Source organism: Ostrea edulis, chromosome 4 (assembly GCF_947568905.1).
Source record: "Ostrea edulis chromosome 4, xbOstEdul1.1, whole genome shotgun sequence".
Lineage (NCBI taxonomy): Eukaryota > Metazoa > Mollusca > Bivalvia > Ostreida > Ostreidae > Ostrea > Ostrea edulis.
The window spans coordinates 22,380,077-22,397,762 of NC_079167.1; the positions used below are offsets into that span (position 1 = coordinate 22,380,077).

A 17,686-nucleotide genomic window follows, 5' to 3' on the forward strand; every position below is an offset into this window, starting at 1 on the left:
TACGGTACCAGTAATTTTATAGTTTTTATTCAAGCCAAAAGAGTTAGTACAATTTTGAATCCATGCATGGATATACAGATTCACACTCAGAATCTTATGATATTTATTCAATATCCATTTTTAATACTTAATTTTGGAATATGGGCTATATATATGACAAAACTAATTAGAATTTCTTATTAAGCATGTCTCAAATATCTAATATATATACACAAAAAAGTTTTATAAGAATATGTCTGTTCTGAAGTGTATTTTTCAGCTCAGTATAGGGAATTCTTTATCTCTCTAGACGACCTAGCATAAGAACGATAAATCGCATAAATGACATGTACCTACAAATCAGCTGTTCTTTCTTTAATATTTTCTTTGATAAACTAGATCAGAAAAATGTTTCAAAATTGTATATTAAAAAGTAAAAGAGTTTTTAATGATGAACAATTGAACAGTTGCTCATGTTGATTTACATTTTATGAAAGTTATCGTTCTTGCATTTAGTCATACAAGGGAAAAATTAGTTCCCCATACCGATCTTTAAAAATACACTTTCAAACTTTTTCATCAAAGCTGTTTGTTTGAGACATGCTTAATTAAACAGAAAATCATAAATTAGTTTTGAATGCTTTAATAATTTGAATTGATGACATTAGTACGTACCAATGTCCATCCTTCAAATACGGGACGTTTCGCCCCTGAGGACATTTCGTGCTGAGACGATTCGCCCCAAAAGACGATTCACCCTGAGACGTTTCGCCCTAAGACGATTCACACTTTGATATTAAATTTACATTGGTGACTGTCTTTATTTTCTTGAATTTGTAGATTAATGTTTATAAATATCCATACTGATTAAAAAATAAAGTTAATAGTCTATGTTATAGAAATAATCAAACATGTGGAATTATCATTATAGGGATTAACACTCTCAACAAACTAGGTAAGTGATCTAAGCGAGATTAAAGACAACTACCGCGATGGCGGTACCACTTCAAATATTAAGTTAATTGCATCTATATTTTGCGGAGATGCTCCAGATGTCATTTCCACGGAGAATGTAATGGAGAGACTCCTTTCAATTATGAGATTCCGTTTATATACTATAAAAATAAAATTAAAATAATCTCTTCAATCCGTACATAACAGAGATACAACAATGTGGGGTTTATGGATCAAATTTTTGCATTGGCAAAAATATGAAAATTTCATATACAATACCAGATACGTTAATATAGATGATTTTAAAAATTGGTGTTGTGTTAAAGGAATTGCATGGTGTTCTGTTTGAAAAATATATTTCGCCGTACCAGATTAACATTTGAATTTGTTCCAAGTTGTAAATCTATATTTCTCTGAGAGTGAAAAAAAGAAAAGAAAGATTGCTTTTCTAAATAAGACACCACGATTTCCATAGATATACATGTACCCTCCTAAATCCGCTAACGGATATACATGAATAATTTTGATTAAGAAATATGAAAAATTGAATGTTCTGTATTACTTAGTTTAAACAATATTTATTCGTAAATAATTCGATAATTTTTACAAACAATGTCTTATACATGAAATAGATTGAGAAACAAGCCAAAAGGCTTATATTAATCTCGCTCTAAATATCTTACAAGTAAGAGGTGAATGAAAATTCTAAGTAAAATAAGTCGTATACTAATTATTACAATACATGCAAAAAGAAATAGGAATAAGAGAGAAAAGCTGGAAATGAGTATTGGGAGAAAAATAACACACGTTTATATGTATGATAAGTGTCGATACAGATCAAATGAATATAAACTATTATAGACAAAGTTGAAATAATATGAAGATTAAGAGCACTGCATATGCATGAAGAGTTTGTCCAATTCTGGTTCCTAAGTAAAAATAATTTGGAATATCAATGACACTTATATTAAGATATTTCTTAAAGCTAGATAGAGAGGGATTTAATTGGACATTTCGAGGAAGTGCATTCCATTTCCTTATTGTAGATGGAAAAAATGAATTAAAGTATAGCTTGGTTCTAGAGTTGATTTCTTGTAGTGAATTAGTTGCTCTTGTGTTGTAGCTGTGACCTTGATTTCTCAGAGACTGAATTATATTGTTAAGGTAATTGGGAGTCATGTTATGGTATATCTTGCGGAGTTGAATAAGTCGATGATTTTCTCTACGTTTTGACAATGGATCCCATCCCATTTCTGTATTACTTGAACATTTGACTATAAATCATATATAAAATGTTTAAGCTGCCCTGTCCAACCAGAATTTCATATCATTAAATATGAATGCTTTATATCAAAAGGAAACTTCAATCACACTCAAGTACTAATTAAAATCAAGATCTAATTTGATTGAGGAACTTTGGCGTACATGGACTAGCATCATGCCTGTCTATATATGTTTACATCAAATGTAATCAGACAAAACTTCTTAGATATGTAGTTATATAGATAATAACCAAAGTAATTGGAAAATGCAGGGACGTTTTGCACCGCAAATAGGGGCGAACCGTCCTAGTACGAATCGTCTTAGTATGAACCATCTTTCGGTGCGAAACGTCCCGTTACCCATCCTTCTACCTCAATGTTATCACGAGATATTGTTTCTATTTTTCTAAACAGATTCAAAGTTTCCTTAAAATGGGATTAAAAATATAGGGCCCAACAAAATTGAAAATCATGCATATTTCACGGAAAAAATTCTGTACTACTCTCCAGTTTAGCTTTATATTAAAGGATGTTAATTTTATTGTTCAACACATGCAAAACCTGAAATGTATGTTTATCATACAAATGGATTTCACAAACGTATTGCAATTTGACCTATTCAGGTGCCAAAAAAATTAAAAACAATTAAACTGTCATATACTCGACTAAAATATATCAATAAATCAAGTTCATCTTTAATTTTTTTTCTGAGAAATATACTTTTATTTACTTATTGTCAATCAAAGACAACATACCCATTCAAACTGTTTGAGATGAAGTCTAGTCGAGCTGGGGGCAGGGGAGCAAAGTGCGCGACATGTCTTTCGGGACCTCTCTTGATGTTGATCGAAAATGAAAGTAGAGAGACTGAGCTCGAGTAAGCTAGCGAAGCAGCATGAAGGATGAATTGATAGTGTAGATCATGGCCATGTTTTATATCATTTTCGGATATTTCCTGTTTTTTACCTATATTGCTGACTGTGCACGTAGAAACGTTCTTTTGATTGTCGGTAAGATCTTAGAGTTTGTGTGTCATAATCATATTATTACAATCACCGGTTCCTGTGCAGCAACAAACGCATCATGCAATCTCTCAAAAGAAAGACAGTGCCTATATGAACATAACTCAGTTATAAGATTAATTTTCTAATTGATAAAACGTGTACTCAATTGTTAAAATCCATCAATTAGGGAGGATGGTAGAGCGTCATCTGACTAGAGATTGGGGGGGGGGGGGGGGGGGGGGGGGGCTTGGGATTGAATCCCGGTCTGCATGGTCCATTGCATTTTCTCCCTTCCTGTTACATTTGATGCTTAGCGCTCAGGGCCATAGCAGTACTAGTGATTGTTCTTTAAAATGCCAATGCCTGGCGTGACATGGGACTTCCGTTTATAAGGTCATATCCACAGGCACTTATTTCATACATGGGTCGTCTTCCTTTAGGAGGGGGACCCATGTATGAAACAAGTGTCTGTGGTCATATTTGAAAGACCAGTGATTCTCACTTCTAGATGCCAAGTGTTTTGCAAAGGAGCAATCACTATACCCATATCGTTTACATCTTAGGTTTGACATGGCACGAGTGGGACTTGAACTCACAACCTCCCAATTATGAAGTGAACAGGAAAGGAGAAAATGTAAGTGACCAGACCAGGATCTGATTGCCGATGGCCAGTTTGCTCAGTTGATGGAGCACCTCACCAGAGATTCAGGGGTTCTGAATTTGAATCCTGCATGGTCTGGTCTGTTGTATTTTCTTTCTTCCTGTTACAACTGATAAAAAAATCAAGCAACACTGCTAGCATGCAGTATGTGCCCTGTCAGCTGGTGATGAGTTAGGGCTAATGGTCTCTACATTCTAAATTTTCTACAGCTGATGATGCGGGATTCGAGACACAAATTTACAACAACACTGTATGTAAGACTCCCCATTTGAACAAACTCGGGTCACAGAGCCTTGTTTTCACTCACGCCTACACTTCAGTAAGCAGCTGCTCACCTAGCAGGTAAGAAACAAATAAGACAAGAGGAGAGCATAAAATTATAAGTTCAATATATTTTTCTATCATACACATAATAGAATCAGATATGATGTAAGAGATATGTTATTCACAGATCAACAATATTGTCAGGACTGCCTCAACACCAAAATGGAATGTATGGTCTTCACCAAGGCGTCCACCATTTTATGTCATTTGATGGAGTTCGTAGTCTTCCATATTTACTACACCAAGCAAATATTAAAACAGGTAACGAATTTGTTACACCAAGCAAATATTAAAAAATTTAAAGAAATGAATTTGTGACACCAAGCAAACATCAAAACAGGTGGTAAATTTGTTACACCAACCAAATATCAAAACAGGAAATGAATTTGTTACACCAAGCAAATATCAAAACAGGAAATAAATTTGTTACACCAAGCATATCAAAACAGGTGATAAATTTGTTACACCAAGCAAACATCAAACAGGTAATGAATTTCTTACACTAAGGAAATATCAAAACAGGTAATGAATTTGTTATACCAAGCAAATATATAAAAAAAAAATTAAAGTAATGAATTTGTTACACCAATTGCAAGCAAATATTGAAACAGTAAAACAGGTAAATTAATTCTTGAATGTATGATAAATTGGTAGCTACTTTTTTAATTCAAGATCATGAAAATAGTTAATTTTGGAGAAAAGTACCAATGATGGCAGAGTTTTAAAAATGTGTATAAACATGTACATGCTTAAACTTAATTCCTCATAATTCCTTATTTTTAACTTACACAGTACAAATTTTTTTTCAATGACTGTTTTAATGCAAAGAGGTATAGCGCATTTGCTGACGAAACGGCCGAATCAGAAATCTAAATGGAAAACAACGATTTCTAATAATAGACTGGCGTGTTATATTTAAATATAAGGCCAACGTTTTTTATGTTTCGTTAACCAAGGTAAATAACAGCCGTAGTTTAGCATTACTGACATTTATATGAGTCATTCTTTAATCAATGAACCATTTTCTTATTTGGAATGATGGACAGTACAACATTTTCATAGGTGCATTTATATTACACAACAATCCTTTTACATATGGCGTTACTTAAGTCACTGTCTTTTTCTGACATAACTGCAGCACCTTTAATGGATTTCATCAGTTCGGTTGCCTTTGGTTGATAATTCGAGTGTTTAGTTTTGCCTAAATATCATATATGACAGTTGCTACATGAGTTTTTATATTTACTTTTGAGAAATCAAAGTGTATAACAGTTCTTTTCCTCCGTTGACCTATTTTTACTTAATGCATGCTGTGCATTTGTGCCCTTTTTCCTGTAGTATTTGTTTTATTAGCTTTTCGTCAGCCACATTACGGTTTAAAAATCCTGTGCACATGGGAACATGTTAGTGTAAACAAACGGAACTACAGTGATCTCGGAATAAATTCCCTTTCTTTAAGTCGTAACTTGCAAATATTGGAAGTTATGATGAAAATGAATAATGTTTGTTATAATATTTTTATTACATTTATAACACACACACACCCTCTCAAGAAAACGAACCCAAAAAATGAAAAGCAAAAAAAAAAAAAAAAAAATTGGGAAAATATTGGACTTGAACTCGGAATGTATGGTTTTAGTGTAAGATTACCGAGCACCTAAACCATTAGGCCATCCAGGCATATAAGTTTAAAGGTTTAACGTTTGACAGGCTACTAAGTCTCAAAGTAAATTTTGAGAACGATTTTTTCATATTTTATCCATTTTCAACAAGAAGGCCACCTTAAACCAAATTTCCTCAAATGGACTTATGTACAGTCTTAGTCAATTAAAACAATTTCAGTGTTTTATTTCTGGTTTAGGGTGGCCTTTTGCAACAGTTTGCAATTTTTTATGCCCATTACGTTACATCTACTATATACTGTATATAGTCACGGTGCTGTTTATGCTTATCAAATAAAGATACTATCAACATATAGATATCTTTATTAAGTAATTTGGGTTAACACAAGTATAAACTGACATTGTATAGCAGAATATTTGTAAATAATGATATTCAAGAAAAAAGTATTTGTGTAGGCGAAATTGCATACGAAGTGCGCTATACTCCTTTCTAAATCTTCTTAATGTTTTATTTTGTTGATTTCTGATTGTGCTCCACATAAGCCCATCCCCCACCCACCCCAAAATATTAGTTATTGATCTTAATCATAGTGTTTATTTTGGTAATTTTACAGATATAAGATCCTATGCCATTTAATTTCATTTAATTGTGTAATTCCTCTTTTTACCATTGTAAAGCGCCTTAGAGTAATCAGTTTTATTTAAGGCACTATTTTTATTTTATTTTTTTTTTATCTTTTATTTAAGGCACTATATAAATTTTATTATCATCATCATCATAGAGCTGTATGGTTCTTTTTAAGGGAGATAAATTGTGCTGTAGCTGGGGATTGAACCCTGCACCACTGACTTGATAGTCCAGTGGTCTGTCGGTCAGGGTGAAGGATACTGCCAGTAGTTGGAGGTAGTAGGAGGGCCATATGTGTCGTATGGGCACAGTGTCCAATACAAAGAGGCACCCCAGACTCCTGTGGGATGAAGTTCTGGGGAGGGGGGGGGGGGGTACTTTTATTGACTAGAGTATTCCCTTGTTCTATCATGGACACAGATTTAATAGACACATGATCATGCTTGGACTGGGGATTGAAACCAGAACTATGTCACACAGACTGACATCTTTGATACCAATCTAAACATGCTCAACATTAGCCTACCTTGATGCAGTGGAACTGCCATGTTTTTAATTCTTCCTTCCTCATTTGATGAAATGTTTCATTTCCTTATTGACTTCATCTAACACATATGAATTTACGACTGTTTAAATAATTATTTCCTGTTACATAATGTACCACAATTTCTAAAGGAAACAAGGAAGTTTGTTAAAAGGTTTGTTTAAAGAGGTTATGAGAATTGAATTTCATGTCAGGGATTTTAAAAAGTTGGTCTGTATGCTTGGTTTAAATTAAATCATTAGAAGGAAAAAGTGCAAGTCATGTGAAAGTACATTTGCAATAGAAACAATGATATTTAGGAGTATAATTATAAGTCATTTTTACTTTTTCTGTACAGAACAACATGTTTTTTTGCCATTTACATTCTGGAATGGTGACCTGTTCACCTGAATTACACCTGTCAGAGTGATGACCTGTCTATTATAATTACACCTGTCAGAGTGACGACCTGTCTATTATAATTACACCTGTCAGATCACTTACCTGTTTATTATAATTACACCTGTAAGAGTGATGACTTGTCTATTATGATTACACCTGTCAGAGTGATAACCTGTCTATTATGATTACACCTGTCAGAGTGATGACCTGTCTATTATAATTACACATGTCAGAGTGATGACCTGTCTATTATGATTACACATGTCAGAGTGATAACCTGTCTATTATAATTACACATGTCAGAGTGATGACCTGTCTATTATAATTACACCTGTCAGAGTGATGACCTGTCTATTATAATTACACCTGTCAGAGTGATGACCTGTCTATTATAATTACACCTGTCAGATCACTTACCTGTCTATTATAATTACACCTGTCAGAGTGATGACTTGTCTATTATGATTACACCTGTCAGAGTGATGACCTGTCTATTATGATTACACCTGTCAGAGTGATGACCTGTCTATTATAATTACACCTGTCAGAGTGATGACCTGTCTATTATAATTACACCTGTCAGAACATTTACCTGTCTATTATGATTACACATGTCAGAAAATTAGTATCTCACTTATTACAAACAGAAATTTATTTCTTTATTTTAATTTTGTTGATATTTGTATGCTGCACAGTCAGTACTTTTATTGATAGATAAACTAAATTGAATAGAAAGGTTAATTACTTTAAATATATATACATGTATAAAATACTGTTGACCACAATGATTTATTCTTACCACCATCATTTGCTGTTGTTGCCCACCATCATTTGTTGTTTTTTCATCATCATCAATTTTTTTGTTGTTGTCCATCATCATTTCTTGTTGTCTACCATCATTTGCTGTTGTTGTCCACCATCATTTACTGTTGTTCACCATCATTTATTGTTGTCCATCATCATTTGCTATTGGTGTCCATCATTTATTGTTATCCACTATCATTTGTTGTTGTCCACCATCATTTGCTGTTGTTGACCACCTTCATTTGTTGTTGTCAACCACCTTCATTTGTTGTTGTTGACCACTATCACTTGCTGTTGTCCACCATCATTTGTTGTTATTGTCCACCATCATTTGTTGTTGTTGTCCACCATCATTTGCTGTTGTTGACCACCTTCAGTTTTTGTTGTTGACCACCTTCATTTCTTGTTGTCCACCGTTATTTGTTGTTGTTCACCATCATTTGCCGTTGTTGACCACCATCATTTGTTTTTGTTGTTCACCATCATTTGCTGTTGTTGTCCACCTTTATTTGCTGTTGTTGTCCACCATCATTTGCTGTTGTTGTCCACCATCATTTGCTGTTGTTGACCACCTTCAATTGTTTTTGTTGTCTACCATCATTTGCTGTTGTTGTCCATCTGACCATAATTTGCTGTTCTTGCCCATCTGACTGTCATTTGTTGTTGTCCACCTTCATTTGCTGTTCTTGTCCACCTTTATTTGCTGTTGTTGTCCACCATCATTTGCTGTTGTTGTCCACCATCATTTGCTGTTGTTGACCACCTTCAATTGTTTTTGTTGTCTACCATCATTTGCTGTTGTTGTCCATCTGACCATCATTTGCTGTTGTCCACCATCATTTGCTGTTGTTGACCACCTTCAATTGTTTTTGTTGTCTACCATCATTTGCTGTTGTCCACCATCATTTGCTGTTGTTGTCCATCTGACCATCGTTTGCTGTTGTTGACCACCTTTAATTGTTTTTGTTGTCTACCATCATTTGTTTTTGTTGTTCACCATCATTTGCTCTTGTCCACCATCATTTGCTGTTGTTGTCCACCATCATTTGCTGTTGTTGACCACCTTCAATTGTTTTTGTTGTCTACCATCATTTGCTGTTGTCCACCATCATTTGCTGTTGTTCACCATCATTTGCTGTTGTTGTCCATCTGACCATCGTTTGCTGTTGTTGACCACCTTCATTTGTTGTTGTTCACCTTTATTTGCTGTTGTTGATCACTATGATATGGTGTTGTTGACCATTGTTATTTGCTATTTTGACAGGTATTATTGGGAAGAAACATGTTGGCCCTAAACCAGTGTATTCATTTGACTTTGAAGAAACCGAAGAAAATAATTCAATTTTACAAGTTGGCAGAAACATCACACGCATCAAACAACTAGTGAACAAGTTCCTCACCCAGTATGGGAGCAGGTGAGATGTTGTAAGCAGGTGAAATGTTTTAGGCAGGTGAGACATCATAGGCAGGTGAGATGTCGTAGACAGGTGAGATTTTTAGGCAGGTGAGACATTGTAGGCAGGTGAGATGTTGTGGGCAGGTGAAATGCTGTAGGCAGGTGAGATGTTATGTTGTATGAAAATATAAGTGGTAGATTCATATTTTAGCTGAAGCAAGAGCACCAGTTTATTGTTGCCCTCTAATATAAAATTATGTAATCATCCATTATCTTACATAATAAAAGAGTTCATTCATAATGACATTAAATAGGGCACAGACTCTTATTAACAAATAAATTCACTGAAATAAGTACACAGTCTACATATAAAGTGTAAAATAAGTACACATTCTGTATGTAAAATAAGTACCCATTCTGTATAAAAAGTGTAAAATAAGTACACAGTATGTGTATATAAAGTGTAAAATAAGTACACAGTATATGTATATAAAGTGTAAAATAAGTAACAGTATGTGTATATAAAGTGTTAAATAAGTACACAGTATGTGTATATAAAGTGTAAAATAAGTACACAGTATGTGTATATAAAGTGTTAAATAAGTACACAGTATGTGTATATAAAGTGTTAAATAAGTACACAGTATGTGTATATAAAGTGTAAAATAAGTACACAGTATGTGTATATAAAGTGTTAAATAAGTACACAGTATGTGTATATAAAGTGTAAAATAAGTACACAGTATGTGTATATAAAGTGTAAAATAAGTACACAGTATGTGTATATAAAGTGTAAAATAAGTACACATTCTGTATATAAAGTGTAAAATAAGTACACATTCTGTATATAAAGTGTAAAATAAGTACACATTCTGTATATAAAGTGTAAAATAAGTACACATTCTGTATATAAAGTGTAAAATAAGGACACATTCTGATTATAAAGTGTAAAATAAGTACACAGTCTGTGTATAAAGTGTAAACTAAGGACACAATCTGTTTATAAAGTGTTAAATAAGTACACAGTATGTGTATATAAAGTGTAAAATAAGTACACAGTATGTGTATATAAAGTGTAAAATAAGTACACATTCTGTATATAAAGTGTAAAATAAGTACACATTCTGTATATAAAGTGTAAAATAAGGACACATTCTGTATATAAAGTGTAAAATAAGGACACATTCTGATTATAAAGTGTAAAATAAATACACAGTCTGTGTATAAAGTGTAAACTAAGGACACAATCTGTTTATAAAGTGTTAAATAAGTACACAGTATGTGTATATAAAGTGTAAAATAAGTACACAGTATGTGTATATAAAGTGTAAAATAAGTACACATTCTGTATATAAAGTGTAAAATAAGTACACATTCTGTATATAAAGTGTAAAATAAGGACACATTCTGTATATAAAGTGTAAAATAAGGACACATTCTGATTATAAAGTGTAAAATAAGTACACAGTCTGTGTATAAAGTGTAAACTAAGGACACAATCTGTTTATAAAGTGTTAAATAAGTACACAGTATGTGTATATAAAGTGTAAAATAAGTACACAGTATGTGTATATAAAGTGTAAAATAAGTACACATTCTGTATATAAAGTGTAAAATAAGGACACATTCTGTATATAAAGTGTAAAATAAGGACACATTCTGATTATAAAGTGTAAAATAAGTACACAGTCTGTGTATAAAGTGTAAACTAAGGACACAATCTGTTTATAAAGTGTTAAATAAGTACACAGTATGTGTATATAAAGTGTAAAATAAGTACACAGTATGTGTATATAAAGTGTAAAATAAGTACACATTCTGTATATAAAGTGTAAAATAAGTACACATTCTGTATATAAAGTGTAAAATAAGGACACATTCTGATTATAAAGTGTAAAATAAGTACACAGTCTGTGTATAAAGTGTAAACTAAGGACACAATCTGTTTATAAAGTGTAAAATAAGTACACAGTCTGTGTATATAAAGTGTAAAATAAGGACACATTCTGTATATAAAGTGTAAAATAAGGACACATTCTGATTATAAAGTGTAAAATAAGTACACAGTCTGTGTATAAAGTGTAAAATAAGGACACAATCTGTTTATAAAGTGTAAAATAAGTACACAGTCTGTGTATATAAAGTGTAAAATAAGGACACATTCTGTATATAAAGTGTAAAATAAGAACACAATTTGTATATAAAGTGTAAAATAAGTACACAGTCTGTATATAAAGTGTAAAATAAGAACACAATCTGTATATAAAGTGAAAAATAAGTACATATTCTGTACAGTATATGATGTGTAAAATCATTTCAGCTCTGAATTATGGTATATCATTTATAAAGCCTATAATGGTGCAATATTTAAGAAAGTAAAAATCCAAGAACTTCAGCCATCAGTCATTATGATATGATCATACAACTGTCCTAAGTTTAGAGGGTGGGTGGGAGTCATTACCAATATCTCATTCATTGTTGAGATGGTCAATACTAATGTCTCTTTCATTGGGGATCATACCAGTTTTTCAGTCACTGTTGGGGGGGGGGGATCAGTTCCAGTTCCAGTTATCCTCTTCATCCCCGGTGGGACATAAGGCACCAAAAAGCTTGGGGAGGATCAGTACCAATATTTTATTCTCTGTAGGATGGTCAGTACACAGAGATGATAGGTACACTGCCCTATTACTATTTTATTCTCTGTAGGATGGTCAGTACACAGAGATGATAGGTACACTGCCTTATTACTATTTTATTCTCTGTAGGATGGTCAGTACACAGAGATGATTGGTACACTGCCCTATTGCTATTTTCAGCCCTTTCTTCCTCTACATTGGCTTCCATGACCCACACAGATGTGGGCACACCCACCCTCAGTACGGGGCCTTCTGTGAGAAGTATGGAGACAATTCTACAGCTGAAATGGGCCACATACCAGACTGGACACCTGTACATTACGATCCTCAGTCCATCAAGGTGCCTTACTTCATCCCAGACACCCCGGCGGCCAGGAAGGACATTGCTGCCCAGTACACTACGATAAGCAGACTAGACCAAGGTGAAAACTGGAAGACATATCTACATGTGTGTAGTATACATCACCCAGAAGATGAACTATAGCTGTATATAACACCTGTGAGATAAATATACTTCTGTTTGTTGTGCAAAAGTAAAAGTGCAGTGTAATTTAGGTGACATAGACAGATGATAAAAGTAGAACATGTATGATGTGTTTGGTTTTATCTAATTCCTGGAAATAGTGTATATTCACTATTTAAACTCATGCATAAAGGAAATATGATTTCACTCTACATAGATATCTTCTCTACGTACCTGTATGATCTATTCATTTATAACACAAAGAAATCAAGTGATCTGGCTCTTCAATAAAACTATAGAGGGCGTTCAAAGGGGGATAACTTCCTTTCTACAATAAGACTGAATATGTTGTTTCCCACTAGTTATACATCATCATGGCGTATACTTAATTTCAGGGATAGGGTTGGTCCTTGGAGAGCTGGAGAGGAGGGGACTGTTACAGGACACACTAGTGATTTACACCTCGGATAATGGTGTTCCGTTCCCCAGCGGTAGAACCAACCTGTATGATCCAGGAATGTCTGAGCCCTTTCTCCTGTCCTCCCCCTACCACAAGAACAGCTGGGGAAAGGTAAAAATAAAATTTTAACATTTCATGCATATACTTGATCTTTTAAGTTGGCATGAAAATTAGAAATTTATGCCAGGATATGCATTTAGTATTTATTCTTCTGTGCATCTGTCATTCTTTCTGTCCATCTGTATTTCCCTCTGTCCATTTTTCATTCCATCCATCTGTCATTCTTTCTGTCAATGTCATTCCTTCAGTCTTTCCTTCTGTCAATCTGTCATTCTTTCTATCCATCTGTTATTCCTTCTTTCCATCTATCATTCCTTCTGTCCATCTGTCTATCCTTTTGTCATTCTTTCAGTCCATCTGTCTTTCTGTACGTCTTTCCTTCCAACCTTTTGTTTTTTTTTCCGTCTTCAAAAATATAAGTTTTTAAGATCCATCTCTGTACCTTATAATCCAGAAGTATCAAATTTTATATAAATACATCTATGTGTAATGTACCAGGGAATCATTTCATTCATGGGGGTTCAATTACATTGTGGATTTTGTGGGCACCCCTGTACCTAGTCTGAAATATCTGATGTTTTCCTGGCTTTTTCATGATTTTGATATTTACTGGCACAGTAAATATCAAAATCATTTTCATGATTTTGATATTTACTGGCACAGTAAATATCAAAATCATAAAAAAAAGCCAGGAAAATGTAAGATATTTCGGACTACTCTGTACCATGAATTTCAAACCACAATGAAATACACAACTTATTATAATGTTTCATTGTAAAGAAACCATATCCACGAAATTACATCCCAACAAAACTGTAAAATCTCAACAATCCACGAAAATGGAGCCCCACATATTTAATTGATTCCACAGGGTGTTCAGTATTCATTTTCATTATTTCATTTTTGATCAAAACATTACATTTAATTTGTCACCAACAGGTGTATAACATTTGATAAGTCATACACGTAAAATGTTTAATTTCCTAACGATAATGATAAAGATACATGCACAAAATGTTTGGAAATCTGATGGTCTGAAAGTTTTGAAAAGTTCCTTTGGACTGGGAAGGTCTAAATTGATGGTAGATTTCACACACTCAGATTAATAGACTTTTAAATGTCTTGATGTTTGATACCAGAATGATGTAGAATTTCTCTGTTTCCAGAGAAGCAGTGCCTTGACAAGTTTACTGGATATTGTTCCAACAGTGCTAGACTGGTTTCAATTGCCATATCCCAAGTACAAACTTTTGAATCACCCTGTACAATTGACTGGGAAATCCCTTCTTCAGCTGTTAGATTCTGATCGTACAGAATCATGGGATACTGTATATGCCAGCCATAATTTACATGAAGTGACCATGTATTATCCAATGAGAGTGATTCGAACTAATCAGTATAAACTGATTCATAATCTGAATTTCCTCATGCCATTTCCCATTGATCAAGATTTTTACCTTTCACCAACATTTCAAGACATTCTAAACCGCAGCAAATCAGGAGAGCCTACTCATTGGTCGAAATCTTTATACAGCTATTACTACCGTGATGTATGGGAACTTTATGATATCAACAATGATCCACAGGAGAAAATTAATCTCTGGGGAGAACCTACGCATCGCAAAATTCTGGAAGACTTGAAGGCCAGACTCTTTCTATGGCAGAATATCACATCTGATCCCTGGATTTGTTCTCCGAAAGGAGTGTTGGAGGACAAGGGGATTTATAAAAGTCAACCACAGTGTCTACCATTGTACAATGGATTAGATCCTGACTGATTGAGAAACAGGGCTGCGTTCCAGATCGTAATGGTAAGCCTTGGGATTAGGTATGGTGGCTTATTTGTGCCATTTTACATTGTCATCTCTTCATTATCTTGAGGCAAAAGGTAACTCATATTATCATTTTGTTGTCTTTTTGTTATTTTAGGACGAAAAGTTGCTAAATATCATATTGTTGTCTTTTCGCTTTGAAATAACAAAGACGATAAACTGTAAAATGGCACATATCAGCCACCATACCTAGCTCCTAGGCAAGCCACTACGCAGCCCAGCATTGAACTTGCGGTAACAGATAAAAATGGCATCCAAACTTCATACAGCAGAATTTCTGATGTGGTGATTGATCAAAATGCTACAAAGTACATGTGTATGTAAATTACTTGTATGTTTAATACCTGTTTAAACATACAAGATTCATCTCTTTTTATCATACACCTGAAAACAAACAACATTATCTACGTGTATCCAAAAGTTTCGGATATTTTGAACCGATGCAGAAGTCAGGAATGAAATGTATAAAATATTGATGTCAAAATGCATAAATCCAAAAATGTCAAAATTAAATCATGATATATTTAGACTTTATGAGATGTCTTGTTTGATATATAAGATAATTGTAAAGTTTATGAGATATCTTATATACACTGTAGTTTATAAGATACCATATATTTTATGAGATATCTTATAAACTGTAAATTATATGAGATATCTTTTAAAATATATGAGATATGTTATAAACTTTCTTTTATACAATATCTTATAAAAGTTATAAGTTATCTTGTAAAAGTTATGATATCTTGTAAAGTTTATAAGATATCTTATAAAACATATAGAATATGTTATTTGTTTATAAGATATATTATGGAATTAAATTTATAAGATATCTTCCTATTTTTAAGGTCACCTGAGTAAACTCAGGTCAGGTGACATATTGCTGGTTATCTTCCGTCGTCGTGCGTTAACAATTGAACATTTTTAACTTCTTCTTGATATTGACTACTCTTCCAATTCTTTTCAAATTTGGTTTGAAGCATCTTTGGGACAAGGAGGACATAAATTGTAAATTTCAGGACTCCTGCACCCTTGGGGGTGGGGCAAAACTTGACCAATTTTTAAAAATCTTCTCTACAACCACACATATATAAGAGAAACTAAAAGCAAAGTGATATAGAGCAGGAAAACTCCTACCAAAATTTCACGATCCCCAGGTTAGGGGTTCTGACCCAAGGGCGGGGCCAAACTTAGTCTATTGTGTTCATGTGTAAAACACTTTTAAAAATAACATCTTCTTTAGTGTTATTGATGCTAAATTGAAACGAAATGGATATGTAAAAAGTGCAGGTAGTTCTTTATCAAAATTGTAAAGAACAAAGTACGATTGAATACATAAAATGGCCCAAAAATTTTCTCTCTAAAATGTGTCCGGAATTAACCTTAATCAGCATTTTAAGAAAGTAAAATATATGCCAGGTATAATATGTCAACAAAATCAGAATGATATTCCCAATTTGGTAGCATTATGACATCATGAATAAGACATTTCCCGCCTTTTTTTCAAAATAAGCCTGAAAACTGTCAAATTTCATACAGATTATTGCTCAGGAAAATATGTGCGCATTTGTCGAGCATAATGAAAATGATATATATTGTGTATTATTTTAAGATGAAAAACATACTTGAATATGAATTTGCTTGACGCATGCGCTGTATGTTTTATGAAAAGTTAACCACCAGAATTTGTGGATATTTTCATAGAAAATTGCATTTTTGCAATTTTATGCCAACTTCTAGCTCTCGTCATATGACAAATCATTTTGCTGATCAAATTGAGCAGATTTTGGGTTTGCTAATCCATTCCTTACTTGAATGCCAGGGTTTGAGCTCCAAGTAAAGTCATTGATATTTTGGGCCATATCACTTTAGAAACCGTACCTACTTCTCTCATGATCCCCGGGGTAGGGGTTCTGACCCCAGGACGGGGCCAAACTTAGTATATAGTGTTTGTGTGTAAAACGCTTAAATAACATCTTCTTTAGTGCTATTGATAGTAAAATAGTATAGATCTTGTGCTGAAATAGGGTGTTCCATAGAACATGTGGAGGTACAGAACTGCGACATGTGAAATGATCCTCATTCAAGGAGTACATACACAAAATATTACACTTATCATGTTCGAGGGTGTGACATGGACATACATACAACATACAAGGTAAACACAGAGTTGCTATGTTTGACAGACTGCACAAAATGAGGGAAAACCGGCTGAATTATGATGTAAAAAGTACATGCATCACAGATAATCATTGGTTGTGTATTTTGCAGTTATACATCTTTTATTTGATGGAGAAATTTCTACGGGAATTACTGAACATGTGCCTGGTTCTGTTCTGTCTCTCTTGGAGGAAGGCATTAAAATTTTAAGATCAAGGAGAAATGACACACCAGAGAAATCTGATATGGGTGGAGAGTGGAGGATATGTACAATATTTTAAAATTGAAAACTTTCATCCTTATTCAATTAAAACTGGAGTTTGAGTAGAAAGTAATCTAAAACCTTTGCTGGACTTGAACCCATGACCTACAGAATAGTAGTCGGCATGTAAACCTACTGGGCTATCCAGCTAGACAATTCCATTTAAAAGGAATATACAAGTATGGCTGATATTTATATTTTCATTCATGTTTCAAAAGGAAGTTGACTACTATGAAGATGTATTCCTCCTTAAC

At 33.6% G+C, this 17,686-nt stretch overlaps 2 protein-coding genes across 7 annotated transcripts in view; one reads left to right on the plus strand and one right to left on the minus strand.

Moving 5' to 3' along the window:
* Window positions 1-7,070, minus strand: part of LOC125670058 (sodium-independent sulfate anion transporter-like) — a 47,831-nt gene extending 40,761 nt beyond the window's left edge. For 2 of the 5 annotated variants that reach the window (XM_056162243.1, XM_048904987.2), the window contains exon 1: window positions 2,951-3,050. The gene's annotated coding sequence lies outside the window, so the exon portion shown is untranslated. Of the gene's footprint in view, window positions 1-2,950; window positions 3,051-6,960 lie in introns of those variants that run through there. The other 3 variants (XM_048904988.2, XM_056162242.1, XM_056162240.1) reach the window with 3 other exon arrangements.
* LOC125670066 (N-sulphoglucosamine sulphohydrolase-like) lies at window positions 3,066-15,544 on the plus strand. 2 transcript variants are annotated; one of them, XM_048905000.2, is made up of 7 exons: window positions 3,066-3,205; window positions 4,070-4,202; window positions 4,312-4,445; window positions 9,428-9,578; window positions 12,376-12,617; window positions 13,054-13,229; window positions 14,345-15,544. In XM_048905000.2, exons 1-7 carry the CDS (start codon window positions 3,118-3,120, stop codon window positions 14,954-14,956), a joined length of 1,536 nt encoding a protein of 511 aa, XP_048760957.2. In that variant the 5' UTR covers window positions 3,066-3,117; the 3' UTR covers window positions 14,957-15,544. The 2 variants fall into 2 exon arrangements, with proteins under 2 accessions (XP_048760957.2, XP_056018219.1); XM_056162244.1 differs by lacking the exon at window positions 3,066-3,205 and adding an exon at window positions 3,763-3,938.
* Window positions 15,545-17,686: the final 2,142 nt, after the last annotated feature.

Bases quoted from the DNA above. Each gene is read 5' to 3' on its own strand.
- LOC125670066 (XM_048905000.2), top strand. From the start codon at position 3,118: ATGGCCATGTTTTATATCATTTTCGGATATTTCCTGTTTTTTACCTAT. The intron at 3,206-4,069 runs GTAAGATCTTAG...AATTTTCTACAG, and splicing joins AAACGTTCTTTTGATTGTCG to CTGATGATGCGGGATTCGAG. The intron at 4,203-4,311 runs GTAAGAAACAAA...TGTTATTCACAG, and splicing joins AGCAGCTGCTCACCTAGCAG to ATCAACAATATTGTCAGGAC.